Source organism: Vulpes lagopus, chromosome 8 (assembly GCF_018345385.1).
Source record: "Vulpes lagopus strain Blue_001 chromosome 8, ASM1834538v1, whole genome shotgun sequence".
Taxonomy (NCBI): Eukaryota; Metazoa; Chordata; class Mammalia; order Carnivora; family Canidae; genus Vulpes; species Vulpes lagopus.
In genome coordinates, this window is record NC_054831.1 from 102,079,302 (window position 1) to 102,101,169 (window position 21,868).

Consider the following 21,868-nt stretch of genomic DNA (forward strand, 5'->3'; position numbering starts at 1 on the left):
TGGCCTGGGAACCAAACCACCATTTATTTCATAGTTCCTATAGGAAAGAAGCTTTTAAAGGCCAGACATCCAAATGAGAAGAGCATTTGAACCACAGCCCATGTGTAAGGAGCATTTGTAGCATAAGAGCAAGTACACTGGACAGGGAGAAGGAACATCCAAGGGTTCTGAAGAGAGAGTGGCCAATGCAGCAAAACTCTTAGACCTTGGGGGCTACAGAGCTGGTGGGGTTGCATTTTTTTTTTTTTTGGTAGCTATTTGTACTCTAAGTGGCTTCCTAGAAGCTGTAGAGACTTGAGGATTAAGGAGATTAGTGTAGCCGATTTGATGTCAAGATTCATTTCTCAGCTTCTTCTTTTAAATTCACTGTGTATTCCCTTTTTCATTTAAAATAAGCATTGAGACTGTCCTCAACAAGTTTTTCAAGTGACTGCCTTACTGAGGACTCAGAGGCAAGCATGATGTCCAAGCTGTGGGAGGCAGAGTTTGCGCTGGGGCAGTCAGCACTGCCTGGTTATGAGAGTTGATTTCCTTTTAGGGTCAGGGTAGAAGCTGCTTCGAGGGGGTGTCCACAAGCAGAAGGGAGATGGCCTCTTAGCACATTCCTCTCCTGGCTTTTCCATGCCACAGGTCCTCCAACCACCTTCCATGTGAAGAAACAGCTCTGTGTCTCTCACAGCTGCTGCTTGGCCCCCTGGCCCTGGTCCATTTATGTTCCAGGAAGGTTCATTAGCTCTAGGACTCAGAGAAGCACAGAGAATCCCTGCCCAGCTGCAGGAACCGTCTGAAAAGTCTGACAGACTGAGAAGGAGCACAACAAGTTCCTTTACTTGGGGCAATTTCGCTAAACACACTTACTTGCCATCTCTAGAAACCTTCAATGTTAGATGTGCTGGTATTTCCACCTCAGAAGGAATTTAATGAAAAAAATGAGCAGAACGGTAACCAAGAATAAAAATACTACAAGAAAGAAAATGCCCACGGCCGTAATACCACAATACAGTTTGACGTCAGACAGCTTAACCCCCCTTAAAGTTGGGGGGTTTGCACACACGGTCTCCTCCGAGCCCTCAAATTTCTGCAGGTTTTCTTTGTACCATGTTATAAAATGAATATTCAAACAGGTGCAGTCCAGGGGATTGTGACTTAAGTTAATGGTGCTCTGCTGGGACAAAGTGAGAAGGAGAGGAGATGGGATGATGTGGATGTTATTGGCGGCCATATTAAGGTAGATCCCCCGAAGATGACTAAGAGCATCAATGCTATTGCCTGTCAGGCTGTTGTAGCTTAAGTCAACATGATTCATCTTCCCAAGGCTCTGGAACGCTTGCTTGTCTATGGAGAGGAGGTCACAGGAGGATAAAATAAGAATCTCCAAGCTGCTCAAGGTCTGAAGTAGGCTGGTCTTTGAGATACTCCCATCTTGAAAGTGATTCCCCTGTAAATTTAGATGGCGGAGACCCTCCAGGCCTTCTAGAAGGTGCTGATTGCTGGTGTCCAGGTGGCAGTAAGAAAGATTCAGAACCTGAAGGAGATGGAGGTTTTGGAAAGGACTCTGTGGACCCTTCATGTGCAAGTGGGTAAATGCCAAATCTAGACCTTCTAGCCGAGGACATTCTTTGAACGCCTGGCTCTGGAGAGTAAGAGGCTCATTGTAGCTCAGGTTTAAGTATTGTAAGTGGTGCAGGTTTTTGAGCTGAAGATTACAGCAGTCAGAAGCCTCTATATCACTGTGGCTTAAATCAAGTTTCTGAAGGTTTTCGAGTTTTTCCAAACACCCAGCACCGAAGTCAAGTTTCTTCATGTTGCCTTTTATAGAAAGGTCTGTAAGGGATGGAAAACTGGCAGCATGGATTTGACACAATTCATCAAACCTATTTACATTGAGAACTAATTTCTTGAGAGCTTTCATACCCTTGATCCCAGAGGGTAACTCACGCAAGTGATGTGCCGTCAGATCCAACTCCTGGAGTTGAGTAAAGCACCGGAATGTAGCAGATGAGAGATCAGAGATATAGTGCTTCTGTAGATTGATGCTTTCAACAGACATTTCACAAAGTCCGTCAAACATGGCTGAAGTAAGGTCTCCGTCATCAGTGTCCTCGTATGACCCCAGCCAGAGAGACTTAGTAGTAGTGTTCTGTAGACCTTTTAATATAACAGATAAGTTAAGACTCCCTCCAAATTTCAAACTTTGGAAGATTTTTGAATGGAAAGCTCCAGGTTCAATGTCTTTAATATCATTGCCATTGAAATTAAGGCTTAGGTTGGTGGCCTGCTTCAGAGTGTTCATGTCTTCACTAGAGAGGTAGTGTATCACATTATTCTGAAAATCCAGGACTTTCAGATTCTGGATTGGGAAGTTTTCTGGGAACTTAATAGAGGAAATATAGTTGCTTCCAAGATGTAAGCTTTCTAAGTTTTCCAGATTGTGCATTGGGATAAAGCCGAGACTAGATATTCCTGTTTGGGTTAAGAAAAGATGCTTCAGCAACTTGGGCCCATTAAGAGATGTTTCTGCCATGAATATCAGGGGATTTCCAGTCAACACAATTGTGTTCAATTGATGATGGTTTTGAAAAGTATCTTCATGTACCCAGTTAATCTGGCACCTTGAAAAGATAATAGTATTGAACAATAATTAGTTGGAAAAAAGAAAAACTCTGTCATAGTGACCTGTATTAACAAAGCCATCTTTTGTGTTTAGTAAAAAGAGTATACATTATTATTTGAAATAAAAAAGAAAAAAACTATCTTCAGTACCAACAGATGATCTGTCGAATCAATGGTTAGCCTCAGTTCTGAAAACTCTGATTTAGAATTTCTTCCAGATGTCTTGCCCCTTTGGATTGAACTCTCAGAGATTTATGTTTAGAATTTAGGGAACAGTTAGCAGTTTGATTGTGGGCAAAATCCAATGATTTACTATTTTAACTAATATATAATATGTCATCTCTAACATTTAATATATAACATATGATATGTAATGTATGTATCTGTGTCATCCTGGGCAAGTCACAATGTATCTCAACCTCTGTTGTTGCTTCTATAAAGTACAGAAATGGTGAGCACGTTGATGTGCAACAGCTGTTAGTCAAATGATACATATGAAAATACTCCATAGAAATACAATAAAGGTTTCATCCTGGTATTTCACCTGAAAATACTGGATTGTGCATACACACACACACACACACACACACTCAAAACTCCCTGGGAGATCAATAAGGGAATTCCTTAGAATTCTAATTCCCTTAGAAAAAGAAGTTGGAATCCCTGGGAGCAAGGGAGCCCTAGAGCTAGCCTTGTCCCATCTGCCACTGTCTGCCAGGCCTGAGTGGCCTAGAGCCGGAGTTAAACTAAGTCACGTGCACCATGGCAGGTGACAAAGGTTGGGATCCAAACAGGTTAGGAGGTCCTGTCCAAGACCTGCAAACCATCAAGACCCTCAAAAGGGATCCTTTCAGTGGATGACCTTAAAAAAAAGTTCATAGAGGATGACCTTGAGAATATGTGTTTTCTTGGATGGAATAACAACAATAATGAAAGAAGTCTCCTCTGCGATTCTCTAATCATATGCTTCCATTCATGAGGAATGTGGCCTGAATTGATGCTACCTCTGTGGACCACCCAAAAGAAGGCAGCATAGAAATTGACTTTAAAGTGGTTCCATTTTTTTTATAAATTAATTTTTATTGGTGTTCAATTTACCGACATACAGAATAACACCCAGTGCTCATCCCGTCAAGTGTCCCCCTCAGTACCCGTCACCCATTCACCCCCACCCCCCGCCCTCCTCCCCTTCCACCACCCCTAGTTCATTTGCAGAGTTAGGAGTCTTTATGTTCTGTCTCCCTTTCTGATATTTCCCACACATTTCTTCTCCCTTCCCTTATATTCCCTTTCACTATTATTTATATTCCCCAAATGAATGAGAACATACACTGTTTGTCCTTCTCCGATTGACTTACTTCACTCAGCATAATACCCTCCAGTTCCATCCACGTTGAAGCAAATGATGGGTATTTGTCATTTCTAATTGCTGAGTAATATTCCATTGTATACATAAACCACATCTTCTTTATCCATCATCTTTCGATGGACACCGAGGCTCCTTCCACAGTTTGGCTATTGTGGCCATTGCTGCTAGAAACATCGGGGTGCAAGTGTCCCGGCGTTTCATTGCATCTGAATCTTTGGGGTAAATCCCCAACAGTGCAATTGCTGGGTCGTAGGGCAGGTCTATTTTGAACTCTTTGAGGAACCTCCACACAGTTTTCCAGAGTGGCTGCACCAGTTCACATTCCCACCAACAGTGTAAGAGGCTTCCCTTTTCTCCGCATCCTCTCCAACATTTGTGGTTTCCTGCCTGGTTAATTTTCCCCATTCTCACTGGTGTGAGGTGGGATCTCATTGTGGTTTTGATTTGTATTTCCCTGATGGCAAGTGATGCAGAGCATTTTCTCATGTGCATGTTGACCATGTCCATGTCTTCCTCTGTGAGATTTCTCTTCATGTCTTTTGCCCATTTCATGATTGGATTGTTTGTTTCTTTGGTGTTGAGTTTAATAAGTTCTTTATAGATTTTGGAAACTAGCCCTTTATCTGATATGTCATTTGCAAATATCTTCTCCCATTCTGTAGGTTGTCTTTGAGTTTTGTTGACTGTATCCTTTGCTGTGCAAAAGCTTCTTATCTTGATGAAGTCCCAATAGTTCATTTTTGTTTTTGTTTCTTTTGCCTTCGTGGATGTATCTTGCAAGAAGTTACTGTGGCCAAGTTCAAAAAGGGTGTTGCCTGTGTTCTCCTCTAGGATTTTAATGGAATCTTGTCTCATATTTAGATCTCTCATCCATTTTGAGTTTATCTTTGTGTATGGTGAAAGAGAGTGGTCTAGTTTCATTCTTCTGCATGTGGATGTCCAAATTTCCCAGCACCATTTATTGAAGAGACTGTCTTTCTTCCAATGGATAGTCTTTCCTCCTTTATCGAATATTAGTTGACCATAAAGGTCAGGGTCCACTTCTGGGTTCTCTATTCCGTTCCATTGATCTATGTGTCTGTTTTTGTGCCAGTACCACACTGTCTTGATGACCACAGCTTTGTAGTACAACCTGAAATCTGGCATTGTGATGCCCCCAGCTATGGTTTTCTTTTTTAAAATTCCCCTGGCTATTCGGGGTCTTTTCTGATTCCACACAAATCTTAAATAATTTGTTCTAACTCTCTGAAGAAAGTCCATGGTATTTTGATAGGGATTGCATTAAACGTGTAAATTGCCCTGGGTAACATTGACATTTTCACAATATTAATTCTGCCAATCCATGAGCATGGAATATTTTTCCATCTCTTTGTGTCTTCCTCAATTTCTTTCAGAAGTATATTATAGTTTTTAGGGTATAGATCCTTTACCTCTTTGGTTAGGTTTATTCCTAGGTATCTTATGCTTTTGGGTGCAATTGTAAATGGGATGGACTCCTTAATTTCTCTTTCTTCAGTCTCATTGTTAGTGTACAGAAATGCCATTGATTTCTGGGCATTGATTTTGTATCCTTCCATGCTACCAAATTGCTGTATGAGTTCTAGCAATCTTGGGGTGGAGGCTTTTGGGTTTTCTACGTAGAGTATCATGTCATCGGCGAAGAGGGAGAGTTTGACTTCTTCTTTGCCAATTTGAATGCCTTTAATGTCTTTTTGTTGTCTGATTGCTGAGGCTAGGACTTCCAATACTATGTTGAATATCAGTGGTGAGAGTGGACATCCCTGTCTTGTTCCTGATCTTAGGGGAAAGGCTCCCAGTGCTTCCCCATTGAGAATGATATTTGCTGTGGGCTTTTCGTAGATGGCTTTTAAGATGTCGAGGAAAGTTCCCTCTATCTATCCCTACACTCTGAAGAGTTTTGATCAGGAATGGATGCTGTATTTTGTCAAATGCTTTCTCTGCATCTAATGAGAGGATCATATGGTTCTTAGTTTTTCTCTTGCTGATATGATGAATCACATTGATTGTTTTACGAGTGTTGAACCAGCCTTGTGTCCTGGGGATAAATCCTACTTGGTCATGGTGAATAATTTTCTTAATGTGTTGTTGGATCCTATTGGCTAGTATCTTGTTGAGAATTTTTGCATCCATGTTCATCAGGGATATTGGTCTGTAATTCTCCTTTTTGGTGGGGTCTTTGTCTGGCTTTGGAATTAAGGTGATGCTGGCCTCATAGAACGAATTTGGAAGTACTCCATCTCTTTCTATCTTTCCAAACAGCTTTAGTAGAATAGGCATGATTTCTTCTTTAAACGTTTGATAGAATTCCCCTGGGAAGCCATCTGGCCCTGAACTCTTGTGTCTTGGGAGGTTTTTGATGTCTGCTTCAATTTCCTCCCTGGTAATTGGCCTGTTCAGGTTTTCTATTTCTTCCTGTTCCAGTTTTGATAGTTTGTGGCTTTCCAGGAATGCGTCCATTTCTTCCAGATTTCCTAATTTATTGGCGTAGAGCTGTTCATAATATGTTTTTAAAATTGTTTGTATTTCCTTGGTGTTGGTAGTGATCTCTCCTTTCTCATTCATGATTTTATTAATTTGAGTCTTCTCTCTCTTCTTTTTAATAAGGTTAGCTAATGGTTTATCTATCTTATTAATTCTTTCAAAGAACCAACTCCTGGTTCTGTTGATCTGTTCCACAGTTCTTCTGGTCTCGATTTCGTTGAGTTCTGCTTGAATCTTAATTAACTCTCTTCTTCTGATGGGCGTAGGGTCCATTTGCTGTTTTTTCTCTACCTCCTTTATGTGTAAGGTTAGCTTTTGTATTTCAGTTCCTTCCAGTTTTTGAATGGATGTTTGTATTACGATGTATTTTCCCCTTAGGACTGCTTTTGCTGCATCCCAAAGATTTTGGATGGTTGTATCTTCATTCTCATTAGTTACCATGAATCTTTTTAATTCTTCCTTAATTTCCTGGTTGACCCTTTCATCTTTTAGCAGGATGGTCCTTAACCTCCACGTGTTTGAGGTCCTTCCAAACTTCTTGTTGTGATTTAGTTCTAATTTCAAGGCATTATGGTCTGAGAATATGCAGGGGACGATCCCAATCTTTTGGTATCAGTTCAGACCCGATTTGTGACCCAGTATGTGGTCTATTCTGGAGAAAGTTCCATGTGCACCTGAGAAGAATATGTATTCAGTTGAGTTTGGATGTAGAGTTCTGTAGATATCTGTGAAATTCATCTGGTCCAGTGTATCATTTAAAGCTCTCATTTCTTTGGAGATGTTGTGCTTAGAAGACCTATCCAGGGTAGAAAGAGCTAGATTGAAGTCACCAAGTATAAGTGTATTATTATCTAAGTATTTCTTCACTTTGGTTATTAATTGGTTTAAATATTTGGCAGCTCCCACATTCGGGGCATATATATTGAGGATTGTTAAGTCCTCTTGTTGGATAGATCCTTTAAGTATGAGATAGTGTCCCTCTTCATCTCTCACTATAGTCTTCGGGGTAAATTTTAGTTTATCTGGTATAAGGATGGCTACCCCTGCTTTCTTTTGAGGACCATTTGAATGGTAAATGGTTCTCCAACCTTTTATTTTCAGGTTGTAGGTGTCCTTCTGTCTAAAATGAGTCTCTTGTAGACAGCAAATAGATGGGTCCTGCTTTTTTATCCAGTCTGAAACTCTGTGCCTTTTGATGGGGTCGTTAAGCCCATTCATGTTCAGAGTTACTATTGACAGATATGAGTTTAGTGTCATCATGATATCTATTCAGTCCTTGTTTTTGTGGATTGTTCCACTGAACTTCTTCTTAAAGGGGAATTTCAAGAGTCCCCCTTAAAATTTCTTGCAGAGCTGGTTTGGAAGTTACATATTCTTTCAGTTCCTGCCTGTCTTGGAAGCTCTTTATCTCTCCTTCCATTTTGAATGAGATCCTTGCTGGATGAAGTATTCTTGGTTGCATGTTCTTCTCATTTAGGACCCTGAATATATCCTGCCAGCCCTTTCTGGCCTGCCAGGTCTCTGTGGAGAGGTCTGCTGTTACCCTAATACTCCTCCCCATAAAAGTCAGGGATTTCTTGTCTCTTGCTGCTTTAAGGATCTTCTCTTTATCTTTGGAATTTGCAAGCTTCACTATTAAATTTCGAGGTGTTGAACGGTTTTTATTGATTTTAGGGGGGGATCTCTCAATTTCCTGGATCTGAATGCCTGTTTCCCTTCCCAGATTAGGAAAGTTTTCAGCTAGGATTTGTTCAAATACATATTCTGGCCCTCTGTCCCTTTCGGCGCCCTCGGGAACCCCAATTAAATGTAGGTTTTTCTTCCTCAGGCTGTCGTTTATTTCCCTTAATCTGTCTTCATGGTCTTTTAATTGCCTGTCTCTTTTTTCCTCAGTTTCCCTCTTTGCCGTCAACTTGTCTTCTATGTCACTCACTTGTTCTTCCACCTCGTTAAGCCTCATCATTAGGACTTCTAGTTTGGATTGCATCTCATTCAATTGATTTTTAATTTCTGCCTGATTGGATCTAAATTCTGCAGTCATGAAGTCTCTTGAGTCCTTTATGCTTTTTTTCTAGAGCCACCAGTAGCTGTATAATAGTGCTTCTGAATTGGCTTTCTGACATTGAATTGTAATCCAGATTTTGTAACTCTGTGGGAGAGAAGACTGTTTCTGATTCTTTCTTTTGAGGTGAGGTTTTCCTTCTAGTCATTTTGCTCAGTGCAGAGTGGCCAAAAACAAGTTGTATTGGGAAAAGGAGAAAAAGAGAGAGAGAAGGAAAGAAAAGAGAAAAAGAAAAAAGAAAAAGAAGAAAAAAAGGAAAAAAGAGAAGAAAAAGAGAAAGAAAAAGAAAGAAAGGTGAAAAAAGGGGTGGGGGAAGCAATCAGAAATCAAAAAGAAAAAAAAACAAAAAACACGGGGGAGTATCCTCTGATCCTGTATACTTTAAGTCCCTTGACTTCCTCTGGAACTGGTCCCTCTAGCTGGTCTTCTGGGGGAGGGCCCTGCTGTGCTGATTTTCAGGTGTTAGCACCTGGGGGAGCTGCTCTGCCCCCTGCCTGGTGCAGGGCTCAGTGGGGGTTGTTTACCCCGTGAGGCCCCGGGAGGAACAGCCTCAGTGGCGGGGCCAGCTCTGGGACCCTGGAGTCAGCTCCCGCAGTAGCTCCGGGGCTCTCTGTCTGCAGGGTCTGGAGGCTCTGGGGCGGGGCCGCTGATCTGCTCAGCTCTGGGCAGGAGCGTCCTCGCTGTCCTGGGCCCTCCCGGCCTCTGCCTGTCCCGGGGGGGAGGCCTGGTCCTGGGCTGTGTCCCGGCGCCCTGTGCTCCGGGGCCTGCGCTGTTGGATTTGCGCTCCCGCCCCACAGCCCCCTCCACGAAGCCGCCGCCCGAGCCCCTCCTAGCTGCTCCGGGTCCCGCAGTGTGAGCTGCAGCCCTTAGGGAGCTCGGCGCACTCTCCCCGGGGCGCAGGTGTCTCTTAGTGTCCCAGGGAGCCCGAGGGCATCCCCGCCTTTCTGGGGATCCTGCTCCAATTCCCCGGGAGGCCTTTCCGCGGGGAAGGTCGGTGCAGCTCCTGCTCCTCCGGGACGGGGCTCTCCTGTCCTGGGGACACTCGCCCCGGCCTCAGCCCGGCTCCTCGCGGGGCCCCTCCGCCTTGGAGGCCTTTTGTGTCTTTATTTCTTTTTCCCCGTCTTCCTACCTTGATAGAAGCATGAACTCTTCTCACTGCAGCATTCCAGCTGGTCTCTCTTTAAATCTCAGGCCGAATTTGTAGATTTTCAGGATGATTTGAAGGTTATCTCAGTAATTTGGTGGGGACAGGTGATTTGGAACCCTACTCTTCCGCCGTCTTGCCCCTCCCCCTCTACGTTTTTTTCTTCTAGTGTATCTATTTAATTAACTTTTTTTTTTTTTTTTATGATAGTCACACAGAGAGAGAGAGAGAGGGGCAGAGACATAGGCAGAGGGAGAAGCAGGCTCCATGCACCGGGAGCCCGACGTGGGATTCGATCCCGGGTCTCCAGGATCGTGCCCTGGGCCAAAGGCAGGCGCCAAACCGCTGCGCCACCCAGGGATCCCCTTAATTAACTTTTAATATGGAGAACTTACACATTCACATAAAAGTAAAGATTGCAGTACAACTTTCATAGATCTGTCACACAGTCACAACAGTTCTTGAAATGTTGCCATATGTGCTGCTTTGTTTTTTTTTTTTTTTTAAGATTTTATTTTTTCATGAGAGACACGGAGAGAGAGGCAGAGACATAGGCAGAGTGAGAAGTAGGCTCCTTGAGGGGAGCCGCACACGGGACTTGATCCCAGGATTACACCCTGAGCCCAAGGCAGACGCTCAACCGCTGAGCTGCCCAGGTTCCCCCTTTGCTGCTTCTGTTCACACCTCTCACGCCTGAATTATCTTAAATCAGATCCCAGATATGCCATACAGATTTCATTGTGCAAATCAAAAAAAAAAAAAAAAAACCTACATCAGCTTATTTTCTATAGCCATAATGCCATTGTCTAATTCCAGGAAAGTATTTTAAACAAAGATTTCCATCAAGTTTCAAAAGACAAATGAGCTCAAAGTAAAATTTCAGTGAACACATAAGGGAGTTAATTAGTCAGTTAAAAGAAATGTTCTATGGAACCACGGGGGGGGGGGGTGCAGTGGGTTAAGTGTCACACCCCTGGTTTCAGCTCAGATTGTGATCTCAGGGTCATAACATGGAGCCCACATCGGGCTCTGCACTCAGCATGAGTCTGCTTAAGGTTTTCTTTCCTTTTCCCTCTACCCCTCCTGCTCATGCTCTCTCTCTTAAGTAAATAAAAAAATCTCTTAAAAAATGTTCTACATAGTCAGGTAGATAGCAGATACCGGAATTATGAGGTATATCTGATATTATATATATGATTTATAAAACTGATGTGTCATATTTATAAAAACGAAAAGTCGTTGAAATGTACTGAAATAGGAAGTTAATGAAATTGAAAAACCAAAGACAGTTTATACAAGAGATTAGACACAGTTGAAGAGGATACTAATGGAGTAAAAGTAGATGTGAGAAAATGACCTAGAATATTGTCCAAAACACCAAATTGATGGAAAACAAGGAGAGTATATTGGCATATATGACTGATGGATGAGAAGATGCTATAAATCAAATCAGAGATCCAGAGGATATGAAAGAGTGAATGTAAGCAAGCCAGGTTTCAAACAAACAATGGCTAGACTATTTTTCTTTCTTTCTTTTTTTTTTAAGAATATTTTAGAATTGAGGAAAGGCACTGTTTGCAGATTCAAGGAGCCCAACAATCTACATGGTGCAACACTGTGGTATTACAGAATGCCAAAGACAGAGAGAACCTACTGGAAATGCCCAGAGAGAAAAGATAATGTGCATGTACGCGGTGATTAGATAGGTGACTGTCCAGCAGCGACAAGGGAAGATGGCAGCCATCAACAGGCTGAGGGAAAAAAAACAACAATCAACTTGGAATCATGTCAGGAAATACTGTCTTTCAAGAATCAGAGTGAAATAAAGACCTTTCTGGAAAAACAAAAACCAAGGGAGTTTAGTGCAGAAAGACTTTCACTAAAGAAACTGTTAAGTGTGTACCTCAGGAGAAAGGGGAAATTATGCCAAGGGAAAGTCTGAAAAGCAAGATGTAAGAATGAGCCAAGAAAATGGAAAACACAGTAAAGCTCAAGAAATGTGGCTGTTTAAAGGAATAAAAATAGCATCTGATTGGTGATCCGGTAAAGAGCAGGGGCTGAGGGAGCTAAGGAGAGGGAGTTGAGAAAAAATAATAAGGTCACGTTTTTATTTGAAAATAACAGAAGAGGAAACTTAGAGTCCAGCCAGTCCTAGCTGGAAAAGCTATCCTGCCCCACGCGTTCCTTCAAAATGTGGCCAAACCCATTCCATCTAAAAATGAGAAATGGTAAAGCAGAGGGAAGGTGTATGTCCTGGGGACACAATGGGTAGGGAGCAGAATGACCTTTGTCCCTGTCTGAAAGACCATGGCTCTGTCTCAATGAAGTGTTGCTACGCAGCACCTGGAATCTTGCCCCTGGAAGAGGCCTGGGGTCATTTGGGGGATCCTGGACTGGGAGTCAAGAGAGCAGAGTCCCAGTTTCCTTACTTTGTGACCCTAAACTAACTCACAAAATCTCCTGGAGCCTCTGTTTCCTCGTCAGACATGAGTTGGAGATAATATCCAGCATGCCTGCCCCCCAGGGGTGCTCATAAAGATGGAAGCGTCTCACGGGTGTGAATGCTCTGCCGCGCTGTTGGAGCTTACATTGAACCACCAAAGAAATAGAGCTGCTACAGGGGACGCAGACCCATCCACACGCAAAGCCCTCTCCTGCTACACACACACACACACACACACACACACACACACACAGCACGTGCACGTGCATGCTGCATTTCCCTTCTGATTTCTGCCCTTACATCCTTGTGATAGTTCTGCTCGCTGGTTCACAAACACTGGTTCAGCATTTGGAATCCCAATTCTGCTTCAAAAATTAAATAATGGAACTATTTTCCCAACTTATGGGGGGAAAGGTTAGTAGCTTATGCATTTCTCCTGTAAATTTTTCTTAAAATGTCATCATGCAAGAATAAACTATGGCATCTGATTTAATACAAGATTTGTTTTCAGGGTTTTTTTTTTTTAAATCAACATTCCTTAGAACTTCTTAACGCTGCTGATGCACTCTAGTTTGAAAATAATCCATTTTTCTCTCCACTGACTGGGTTTTTTAAATATTACACTTAACTTGCAGAAAAATATTTTCTGGAAAGAGTGAACACGCAAGATAGAGTGTCCCTGTGCTCCCAAAAGAAGGTCCTGGAAACAATCTGAATGCAAGTTGTATTATCACATGAGTAAAACATCAACCACAGACAAGGAACTCAGATACATACCTGGTTAAGTCCAAAAAGATAAGATCTATGAGTCTACTGAAAGTTGTATTTTCCACTGTAGGCAAGAAATTAAAGCCAAATTCCAAAAATTCTGTTGTGTTGGGGAGAGTGTCCGGAACTTCTGCAAGACCTAAATTTTCACAGTTATAGGTCTTGTTGGCCTCTTTCTGATGAGAGAAACAATGTACATTAATATCAGAGCTGGTAATTTGATTAACTAGCTAAATTACATATGTTCTATCCTTTGAGCAGCAATGGCACCTCTAGCTCTTTACCACGTACATTCCTGTATTCCCATGAATACACAAAGTGATTGTGGATTATTAACTTCAGTCATTTCTGTAATATCAAAAGATGAGCCATAGCCAAATTGATCTTCAATATCGGACTAGTCGAACAAAATACGGTACCTTCACAAGATGGAACCTTCTACAGATGAAACTGGAATGAGTAAGATCTCCACATGCTGATATAGAGTAGAATGATATCCAGGTATGTTGTAAGGTATAAAAAGCCAGGTACAGAAGGACATATAGTGTGTAGAGCATATGGTATGTAGCATGTAGCATCTTGTATGCTACTTTTTCTGTAAGAAAAGTTTGCATATTTCTTATATTTGCAAAAAGAAACCATGGAAAAAAGCCCAAAACTCATCGCCTTGAAGGGGAAGAAAGGAACCAAATAGAGAAGCAGGGAAGGAAACAAGATTTCTTTGATGAAACTTGGTTTCATAGTTTTGATTTTGGTTGCATAGAAATGTGTTATGTCAGCCTGAAAACAACTCTGCATTAGCATCACTAAAACAAGACAATCCTAACATTACATACTTTCTGATGTAAGACAATATTAAGCAGACAGTTCCACTCATGAGGTATTCGTGCCTCTCCCCGTCCCACTCCCCCCAGCATTAAATCTGCATCCAAGACTTTAGGCTTAACATACAGTCTCCAGGTGATAGGAGGGATTTAGGTCAACTAGCATCACTAGGTAGCAGTCAGCTAAATGAAGAAGGTGGGGCATTTTATTGAATTACTTCCTTTCACTGACTGGTGAATGTGTTGGGGAAGTAGAGAGAGGGGTGGGTGGGACAAGAGAGACAAAGAGATAAAAGCCAAAAGAGACAAAGAGATAAAAGTTCTATAAGAAATAAAACCAACTAATAATAGGGATGCCTGGGTGGCTCAGTGGTTGAGCATCTGCCTTTTGCTTAAGGCATGATCCTGAAGTCGGGATGGAGTCCCTCATTGGGCTCTCTCCATGGAGCCTGCTTCTCCCTCTGCCTGTGTCTCTGCCTCTCTCTCTGTGTCTCTCATAAATGAATGGATAAATCTTAAAAACAAAACAAAACAAAAACCCTAAACTAATAATAGAGTAGCCCTTGGTCTGCAGGGAATGCACCTGGGGGGGCCACCTCTCACATCATGTCAGACTCCATGGGGTTTCATCTACCCTTTCAGACACTGCCTTTCTCCTCACCATGCAGTGGTCCTACCAGCAACCCACTGAGACTGCCCGGTCTGGGCAAGACCTGCCCCATCAGACTTGAGCTCACCAGCTGTCCACACACTGAGCTGCAAACAGTCCTGCTTAGCTGGAAACAGAAGACTGAGCACATCCTCCACTATGAAGCCTGGTGCTTTAGGCACATCCCCATTTTAATTCCTTTTTTGCTTTATTCCAACTTCTGTTCAGTGGCACTCATTTTTGTAGGTGCACTGAGAAAGCTCACCTACAGGAAATCACCAGTTTTCTTCTCTGTTGTGATAATATTATGAATGTCATTGATGAAAACGCTGTATTTTTATTTCCTTACAATTCATTCTTCATTTTATAGGCCCAAAGTCCTCTAGCCGCTGCCACAGATCCACCTAATGTCCTTGAAATGCACACTTTGTGTTTAAAACTTAGCCGAATGGGGAGAAAAACACATGTTGCTAGACCTCTCTTCCTTGTCCATGAACATGGATGGCCCCAAGAGGAGAGGTATGTGCAGTTGCTGCCTGAGTAGCTGCTAAGATTTGGGGTAGCTTTGAGAAGACATTTCCCTTTACTCATCTTCACTGGCATAACTGATGTCACATACACTTGGAAAAAAGGGACCTTTCCTCAATTTGTCTTGCTCTACTCTACAGCAAAAGCCTCCACGCTGGCAATTTCCTCCTTCTCCTGAATATATAAGTACCCATGACACCTAAATGAGTCCTCTTCTGTGCTTTACTAAGCACTTTACTGCATTAATGCAATTCAGAAAGTTGAGAATACTGCAGGAGCTCTGCCGAGCCAGTGGCCTGAGGGAGCTTCTAGCAAATTCAAAGATAGATAAATAGCTCAGTTTCAACCCAGTGAAAAACTGAGAACCAGTGGATACACAACCACAGAGTATTGAGAAACCCACCATGAGTTCATGTCATACACGAATCTCTAGTTAGGTATAAATTGCAATCAACTCTCTGCCCTTGATTCCTGAGAAAGAAGCAAATGAATTGCAGCTTATAAGAGAATTTGAAAAATAAGCACGTTTGGGAGAATGTGCTAAGATACACACACACACACACACACACACACACACTCACACGGCCCCTCCCCTTTGACTTTCATAGTCACACTCCTGTACAATCACAGATGCTATTATGGATAGTGACACAAAGCTCCCCATGCTCTGGAATCACTCAAGCAGCATTAAATTGTTTTCAGTCTATCATATTTTTTTTAAGATTTTATTTTTAAGTAATCTGTATACCCAACATGGGGCTCAAACTGACAACCCCAAGATCAAGAGTTGCATGCTCTACCAGACTGAGCCAGCCAGGTGCTGCAGTCTATTGTACTTTTTAAGGCAGGAAGTACACACACACACACACACACACACACACACACACACACACTACTCTCATTCCTTTTATTGTTGTTGAGAGTAAATTGCAGACATGATGTCCCTTTGCCCCTAAATCTCCTGAGAACAGGACACCTCTTCCGTGACCACAGTGCCATTACCAAATTCCAAATATTGAACATTGGTACAATATTATCCAACATACAATTCATATTCACATTTTGGCCATTGTCCTAATACTGTCCTTCATAGTAATTTTGTTTTCCTAATCCAAGTTCACACATTGCATTTAGTTTTCATGACTCTTTAGGCTCCTTTGGTCTGAGACAATTCCTTGGCCTTTCAATGTCTCTCATGGCATATATATAATATAATATAATATAACTTAATATTAAATATATATGTATATATTTTAAACCAAACACAGCCTCATATATTATAGAATGTCTCTCACTTGGGGTTCAGATCTCTCCTCATGATTTGATTCAGGTTACACATTTTTGCTAGGAATTCTGCACAAGTGAGGTTGTGTTCTTCTCACTGTCAGGATCCATCTCAAACCTTTATGAGAGTGAGTCGAATTAGCAGAGTACAGCATTCCAGGACGGTAGAATGACAATGCGAGAGAGCAGGAAGGGACAGGATGCAGAAAACGAATACAGCGTGGCCATTGCCACTCTGCCCAGGGCTCGGGTGGCTGTCAGGGACACGTGTTCAGTTGCTTCTCCAGAAGACACCCACCACAGTCTGTGCAGCCTCTCTGGTTCCTCTGAGCTCCACATGACCACTTCCTATGAAACCAGCTTTCATTCTCTACCCTCAGTGCAAAGTCACCACCTAAAATGACCTCCTCACTCTCCTTCTTTGGTGGTTCCATTTCGACCAGGTCCCCTGTGGACGTGAGCTCACGCAGGCAGTAGGGCCGTGCAGGGCTCCATGGTGTTCACAGCAGCCACCTCATGCCTACCCCTATTCTAAGTCGTGGGGCATTTATTCAGGACCCAGTGTGCCCTGGAACCTGCACCGACCACTTTGTCTCTAGCTTCATGTCAGAGCTGTGCCTTTTCACAGAGCAGGACTCCCAAGTGTTACCTCTGTGTTTGCAATCCCTTTTCTTTCCAGGTATTCGTTTGCATTTTTTCAGCCGGGATCTTATTTTGCTTCCTTCTGCTGTATCTCTAACTTTCCCATTGTTTTTTCTCTTCTCAAAAGTGTTGAAATGATTTTCTAATTTTGAACCTTTTGAGTTTCACCAAATGCTGATTTCCACCTTTCCAATGTCTCGTCTGCGTTTGGCACACACCATGGCCAGATCGCCCATGCGTGAGGAATCTGGGATGCTGAATGCTGACCCTCCCTCCATTTGTCACTCCTCTTTCCAGAGATAGCACAGTGCGACTGGATCAAATTTTGGAGTAACAATCACTCTCTGAAAACAAAATATTCCCAAGAGGACACAGTCCTAAAACTTGGTTTTCTACGTGACTCCTCTAGGCAAAGGGCATCCCAGTTATATGCAGTTCATTTTCTATTTGCCTTGAGTCAGACTGCTTGGGTTCAAATCCCATCTCGCAGCCAGTGGGTTCTCTGAGACTTATCTTTCCCCAACTGTGGATGGGGGATAACCTTCTTTGTGGGCCAACTCTGAAGGTTAATGTGATAATTAACAGGAGGAGTTCAGGTTTCACAGGATCATCAGGACATCATGCCATTGTTGAGGACTCTTGAGAAGGGCTTGAATCCGTGAATTTGTGAACTTAGAGTTCTGAAAAGAAGCTCTATTAAGTGCTCTCCACCCCGCCCTAGGACTAAAGGACTGCCCCCTCCCATAGTTTTGAGGGGACAGGGTAGCCAAGATGAGCCCATTTGAAATGAGTAGGCACGTCTATACTCCAAAGTAATTATTCGAGAGTACGTCGAAAGTGTTAGCAGAATCCAAATCACAGAACACTTATTCCAGTTATGCTTTGCACATTTGTCAGCCTCCAAACACCTGGTCATGGCTCTAATTTGTTACTTATGACACACACACACACACACACACACACACACACACAGAGAGAGAGAGAGAGAGAGAGAGAACATGTAGAATAGAACAAAGGAAGATTCCACACGAGGTGTTTATAGATGTTCACTATATTTTTAGAATTTGTCTAGGTTTAAATTTTTTTCAAATAAAAAGTTTACTAAAAAAATTCATCTTGACTCCCGCCTTACATAATATGCAAAGAAAAAATAATAATTCAAGGTGGGCCATAGATTTAAGTACAAAGCATACTTCCAAAAACATAGGATATACCTTTTATGGCCTTGGGGTAAGCAAAAATTTCTTAAGCAGGACAGAAGTGTACTGAAAAAAAAGGAACAATAACAAGTTAACCTACATTAAAATTAAGAACTTCTGTTCACTGAAAGGTATCATTAAGAGAGTGGGAAGGCACGCCATAGAGTGGGAGAGGATATTTGCAATCTGATGAAGGACTTGTATCCACAATTCATAAAGAGCCCTTAACAAAGCAATTTTAAGAAGACCAATAACCCAAGGGAAAATGGGCAAAAGACTTGAGAAAGTGCTTCTCTTTTTCTCTCCCCTTTCTCTTTCTCAAACACACACACACACACACACACACACAGACAAATACACACATAAAGATATGCAAATGGCCAATAGAGTTGAAAATGTACTCAATTTAATCATCAGGAAAATAAAAATTAAATCCCAGTGAAATACCACTACTTATCCATCAGAATGGTTAACATTGTTAAATAATAGGCTAGTAATGAGGATACAGAGCAATCAGAACTCATAAACATTGCCAATGAGTATACATGGGCACCATCCCTTTGGAAAACTCTACAATATCTACTGAATTTAATACATGTACACCGGATGACCACATACATCCCCCCTCCGCCCGGTATATACCTAATCAAGATTGGCACATCTATTTTCTAGAGACATAGATACAAATGTCCAAGGCAGTAGCATTTATAATAACCAAGAAATTGAAAGCAGTGCAAATGGCCATTAACAGAAGAATGAATAAATAAATAGTGGTTCACTAATAGAGCAGCACACTGCAATACACAAAGAAAAAAAATATACAATATGCAATAAAATCAATGATTGCTGTATGTAGCATCTTTGGTAAATGTCATGTATTTAATGCTGAACAAAGAAGCCAAAAAAAAAGAGTCTATACCATGTGGTCTCCTGTATATAAAATTCACAAAGAAGCAAAATCATTCTTTGGTAATAGAAGTTAGGGTACTGGATACCCCTGGGAGCTAGTGACTGGGGAGAGGCAGGAGGGGGCTTCTGAGAATGTGCTGTTTCTTGATCTGTGTGCAGATCATGGGGACGTGTTCACTTTGGTGAAAACTCATTGAACTGTGCACTTAGGATTGGTGAATGTTCTCTCTGCGTGTTATACTTCAATGAAAGGCTTATTGAACTCAAAATAATGCAAAACAAAAACCTTATTTTTAGGATAGGGTCTGATAAGCCAATGAAGGCCATAGAAACATTATAAACAGTATGTGGTTCTGCTTAAATTGGAGGGAAGCACAAAAGAGCAAATATGGCAAGGGGGAAGGCTAGGCAAATTTGGGTGATTTGCACTTGAAAAAAGGTCAGTGCTTCTGCCTGCCACCACTCCCCATCTGGGGCTGCCCAGAAGTTCCTTCCTTACCTTTGGAACAAACTTTCATTCATCTTTGTATCCCCTAGCAACATCCCGGTATTCACAGAGTGACAGCTCAGGAAACAGCCTGAAAATCCTGTTACCAAGAACTCCTACACGATAGAGGGTATAAATCAAAGTAGAGATCTAAGGTTAATTGCGTTGGATCCAAGGTGTTGAAAATCAGTCCTTTCAGAGGGAGAATTACAAATAGGTTGTTGTATTAAGAGGTGTCAGTCTCTCCTGACTCAACCAAAAGGGAAGGCTCTTGCTGTAGCATAGGGCCGGGACTGGACATCCTGGGACCCTCAGCAACACTTCCGCCACCCCGGTAGCAGGCAGGCCCTGGGATAGGCAGCAATATGAGCCTGGGGTGCTCAGCCTGCTGCTGTTCCCTCTCCTCTGCCCAAGCTGGGGCCATTTGCAAAAACAACTGGCGACTCTGGAACCTAGTGTCCTCAATAGGAAGCTAGACTGGTTCAGTATTTCCATGGGCTTTCCAGAATCTCCCATGCCTCCCTTGTGGGCTTCTGAAGAGCTGTGTGGGCTTTGTAGCAATGCAGGGACTTAAAAGTTGAGCTGGTAGGCTGAAACGTGGGGCATTTAAAATAGCTTGCTTGCCAGTGAGCTGGAATTTAATTGTGCTGCTATCCTACCTGAGGATATTGTCAGATAATGGGTGGCCTACCAACCTGATCACTGAGGAAATGGTGTGCCCACTCCGACCCTCTTACCATGTCCCCTACATGTCTGTGTGTAATTGACCTGCCAACCTGCGTGATGAAAGGCGGTCTCCTGGGGTTGATAAAAACTGCTTCCTTGACCCCTTCTGTTGTGAGCTGATTTGTGTTGCCCCCAGACGCATATGTCTCAACTGAGTATCCCAGAATGTGACTTTATTTGGAAAGAGAATCTTTAAAGAAGTTAAAGTTAAAATGAGATCTTGAGGATAGGCCATACTACAGTTTGCCTGGTGTCCTTATGAAAAGAATAAATCAGGAATAGCCACAGCAGAGAGAAGACAAGGCGGAGACACAGGGAGAAGATGGCTGTCTACAAGCCAAGGAGAGAGGTCTCAGAAGAGACGAACCCTGCCGACACTTTGATCTCAGACTTCTAGCCTCCAGAATTGTGAGAAGTTTCTCAGGGGGAGGAACGTTACAGCATTTTAGAAGTTGGCAAGAGACTGAGGCCCTTCTCCTTTCTCTCTCTCATTACCCTCTCCAAGAACTTCCCACAAGTTGGTAAATATTGTTATGGGCCAAAACAGAAGATGCAATTTGGCTCTATTCTCTAGTGTTACTCTTGTGGGTTAATGACACAGATGGAGAGCTGTCCAATGTGAGGAGAAAGCCAGTCTCATTCAGAGTGATCTTTATTTGCTCCCAAATCTGGCACAAGCCATCTTCATTCATCTCCAGGAAACCAAAAAACTGTTTGGAGTAGTGGCCGTATGCTAGCATGCTGCACAAACAGCACCTCCATGCTGGAAGCACGTTTGGAGAACTGCCCTTTGCACTGAGACCCTGTTGGTATCTTATGGCCCAATTAGGATCATGTTGAGGGAATTGTTTGCAGAGGAGGAAAACACTCACTCCTTGCAATGAAGAATCTCGCAGATCAATCCCTGGCTGTGCTCTATGGCTCCTTCTTCACTCCAAAGAAAAACTTCTACATACCGTGTCACCTTTTTAAAGACAATGGATATTGGGAGGCCAAGGCTCAGGTGGGGCTACATGCTGAAACTCCCGATTCCCAGTTTAATCTGGATAAAGACAAACAGTTCAGACTCACCTCAGTGCACATCTGATCCGAGGAGGTGATGGCTTTGCAGCTGGCAGAAAACATCACCACCAGCAGGAAGCAGCTGGCACAGGGAGCCATCATCGGAACGAGGCAACCCCAGCTTGGTGGGCTTATCTAGTGTCTGGAGCAGAGAAATGGAATTAAACTGCAATGACCTTAGTAATTCGGCAGGCAGAGAGGTGCTCAGAAGGGTGATATGGGAACAAGAAATGCTGTTGATGGCTCAGTTTTTGCTGGGTCTGTGAAAAAAAAAAAAAAGGGGGAAGTTCCTTTTGCATACCAAAAATAGCTGAGAACCCAGCCCCAGAATGGCCCAGTGCATTTCCTGGCAAGCATGAATCATTTGAGCACCCCTCTGGTGTGGGTCACCCAGACTCTCAATGTGATGGTATTGACTGAGGCCAGCTTCAGGGGTTTGGCTAACTCCAACAGCTTCTGCTCCCTTTCCAGAAAGGGAAGTGAGAAGCAAGAAGCTGTCCTCACAAAGGAAGCCACTTTGGTCATTGTCCTACATGAGGGATGTGGAGAGGTGCCACAGCACGCTATGGGGGCAGATGGGAGGTGTGAGATCGGTGGTCGGGCCTGCTGGAGGTGGGAACTGGAGCAGGAGGGAACAGGATCACCTCCAGAGAGCTA

The 21,868-nt window shown here is 42.7% G+C and overlaps 1 protein-coding gene across 1 annotated transcript; it reads right to left on the reverse strand.

Annotated features, from left to right (window-relative positions):
- Positions 1-21,416, reverse strand: CD180 (CD180 molecule). The gene is made up of 3 exons (XM_041765048.1): positions 21,221-21,416; positions 12,911-13,077; positions 1-2,612 (listed from the first exon to the last, which is right to left on the reverse strand). Exons 1-3 carry the CDS (start codon positions 21,311-21,313, stop codon positions 884-886), a joined length of 1,989 nt encoding a protein of 662 aa, XP_041620982.1. The 5' UTR covers positions 21,314-21,416; the 3' UTR covers positions 1-883.
- Positions 21,417-21,868: the final 452 nt, after the last annotated feature.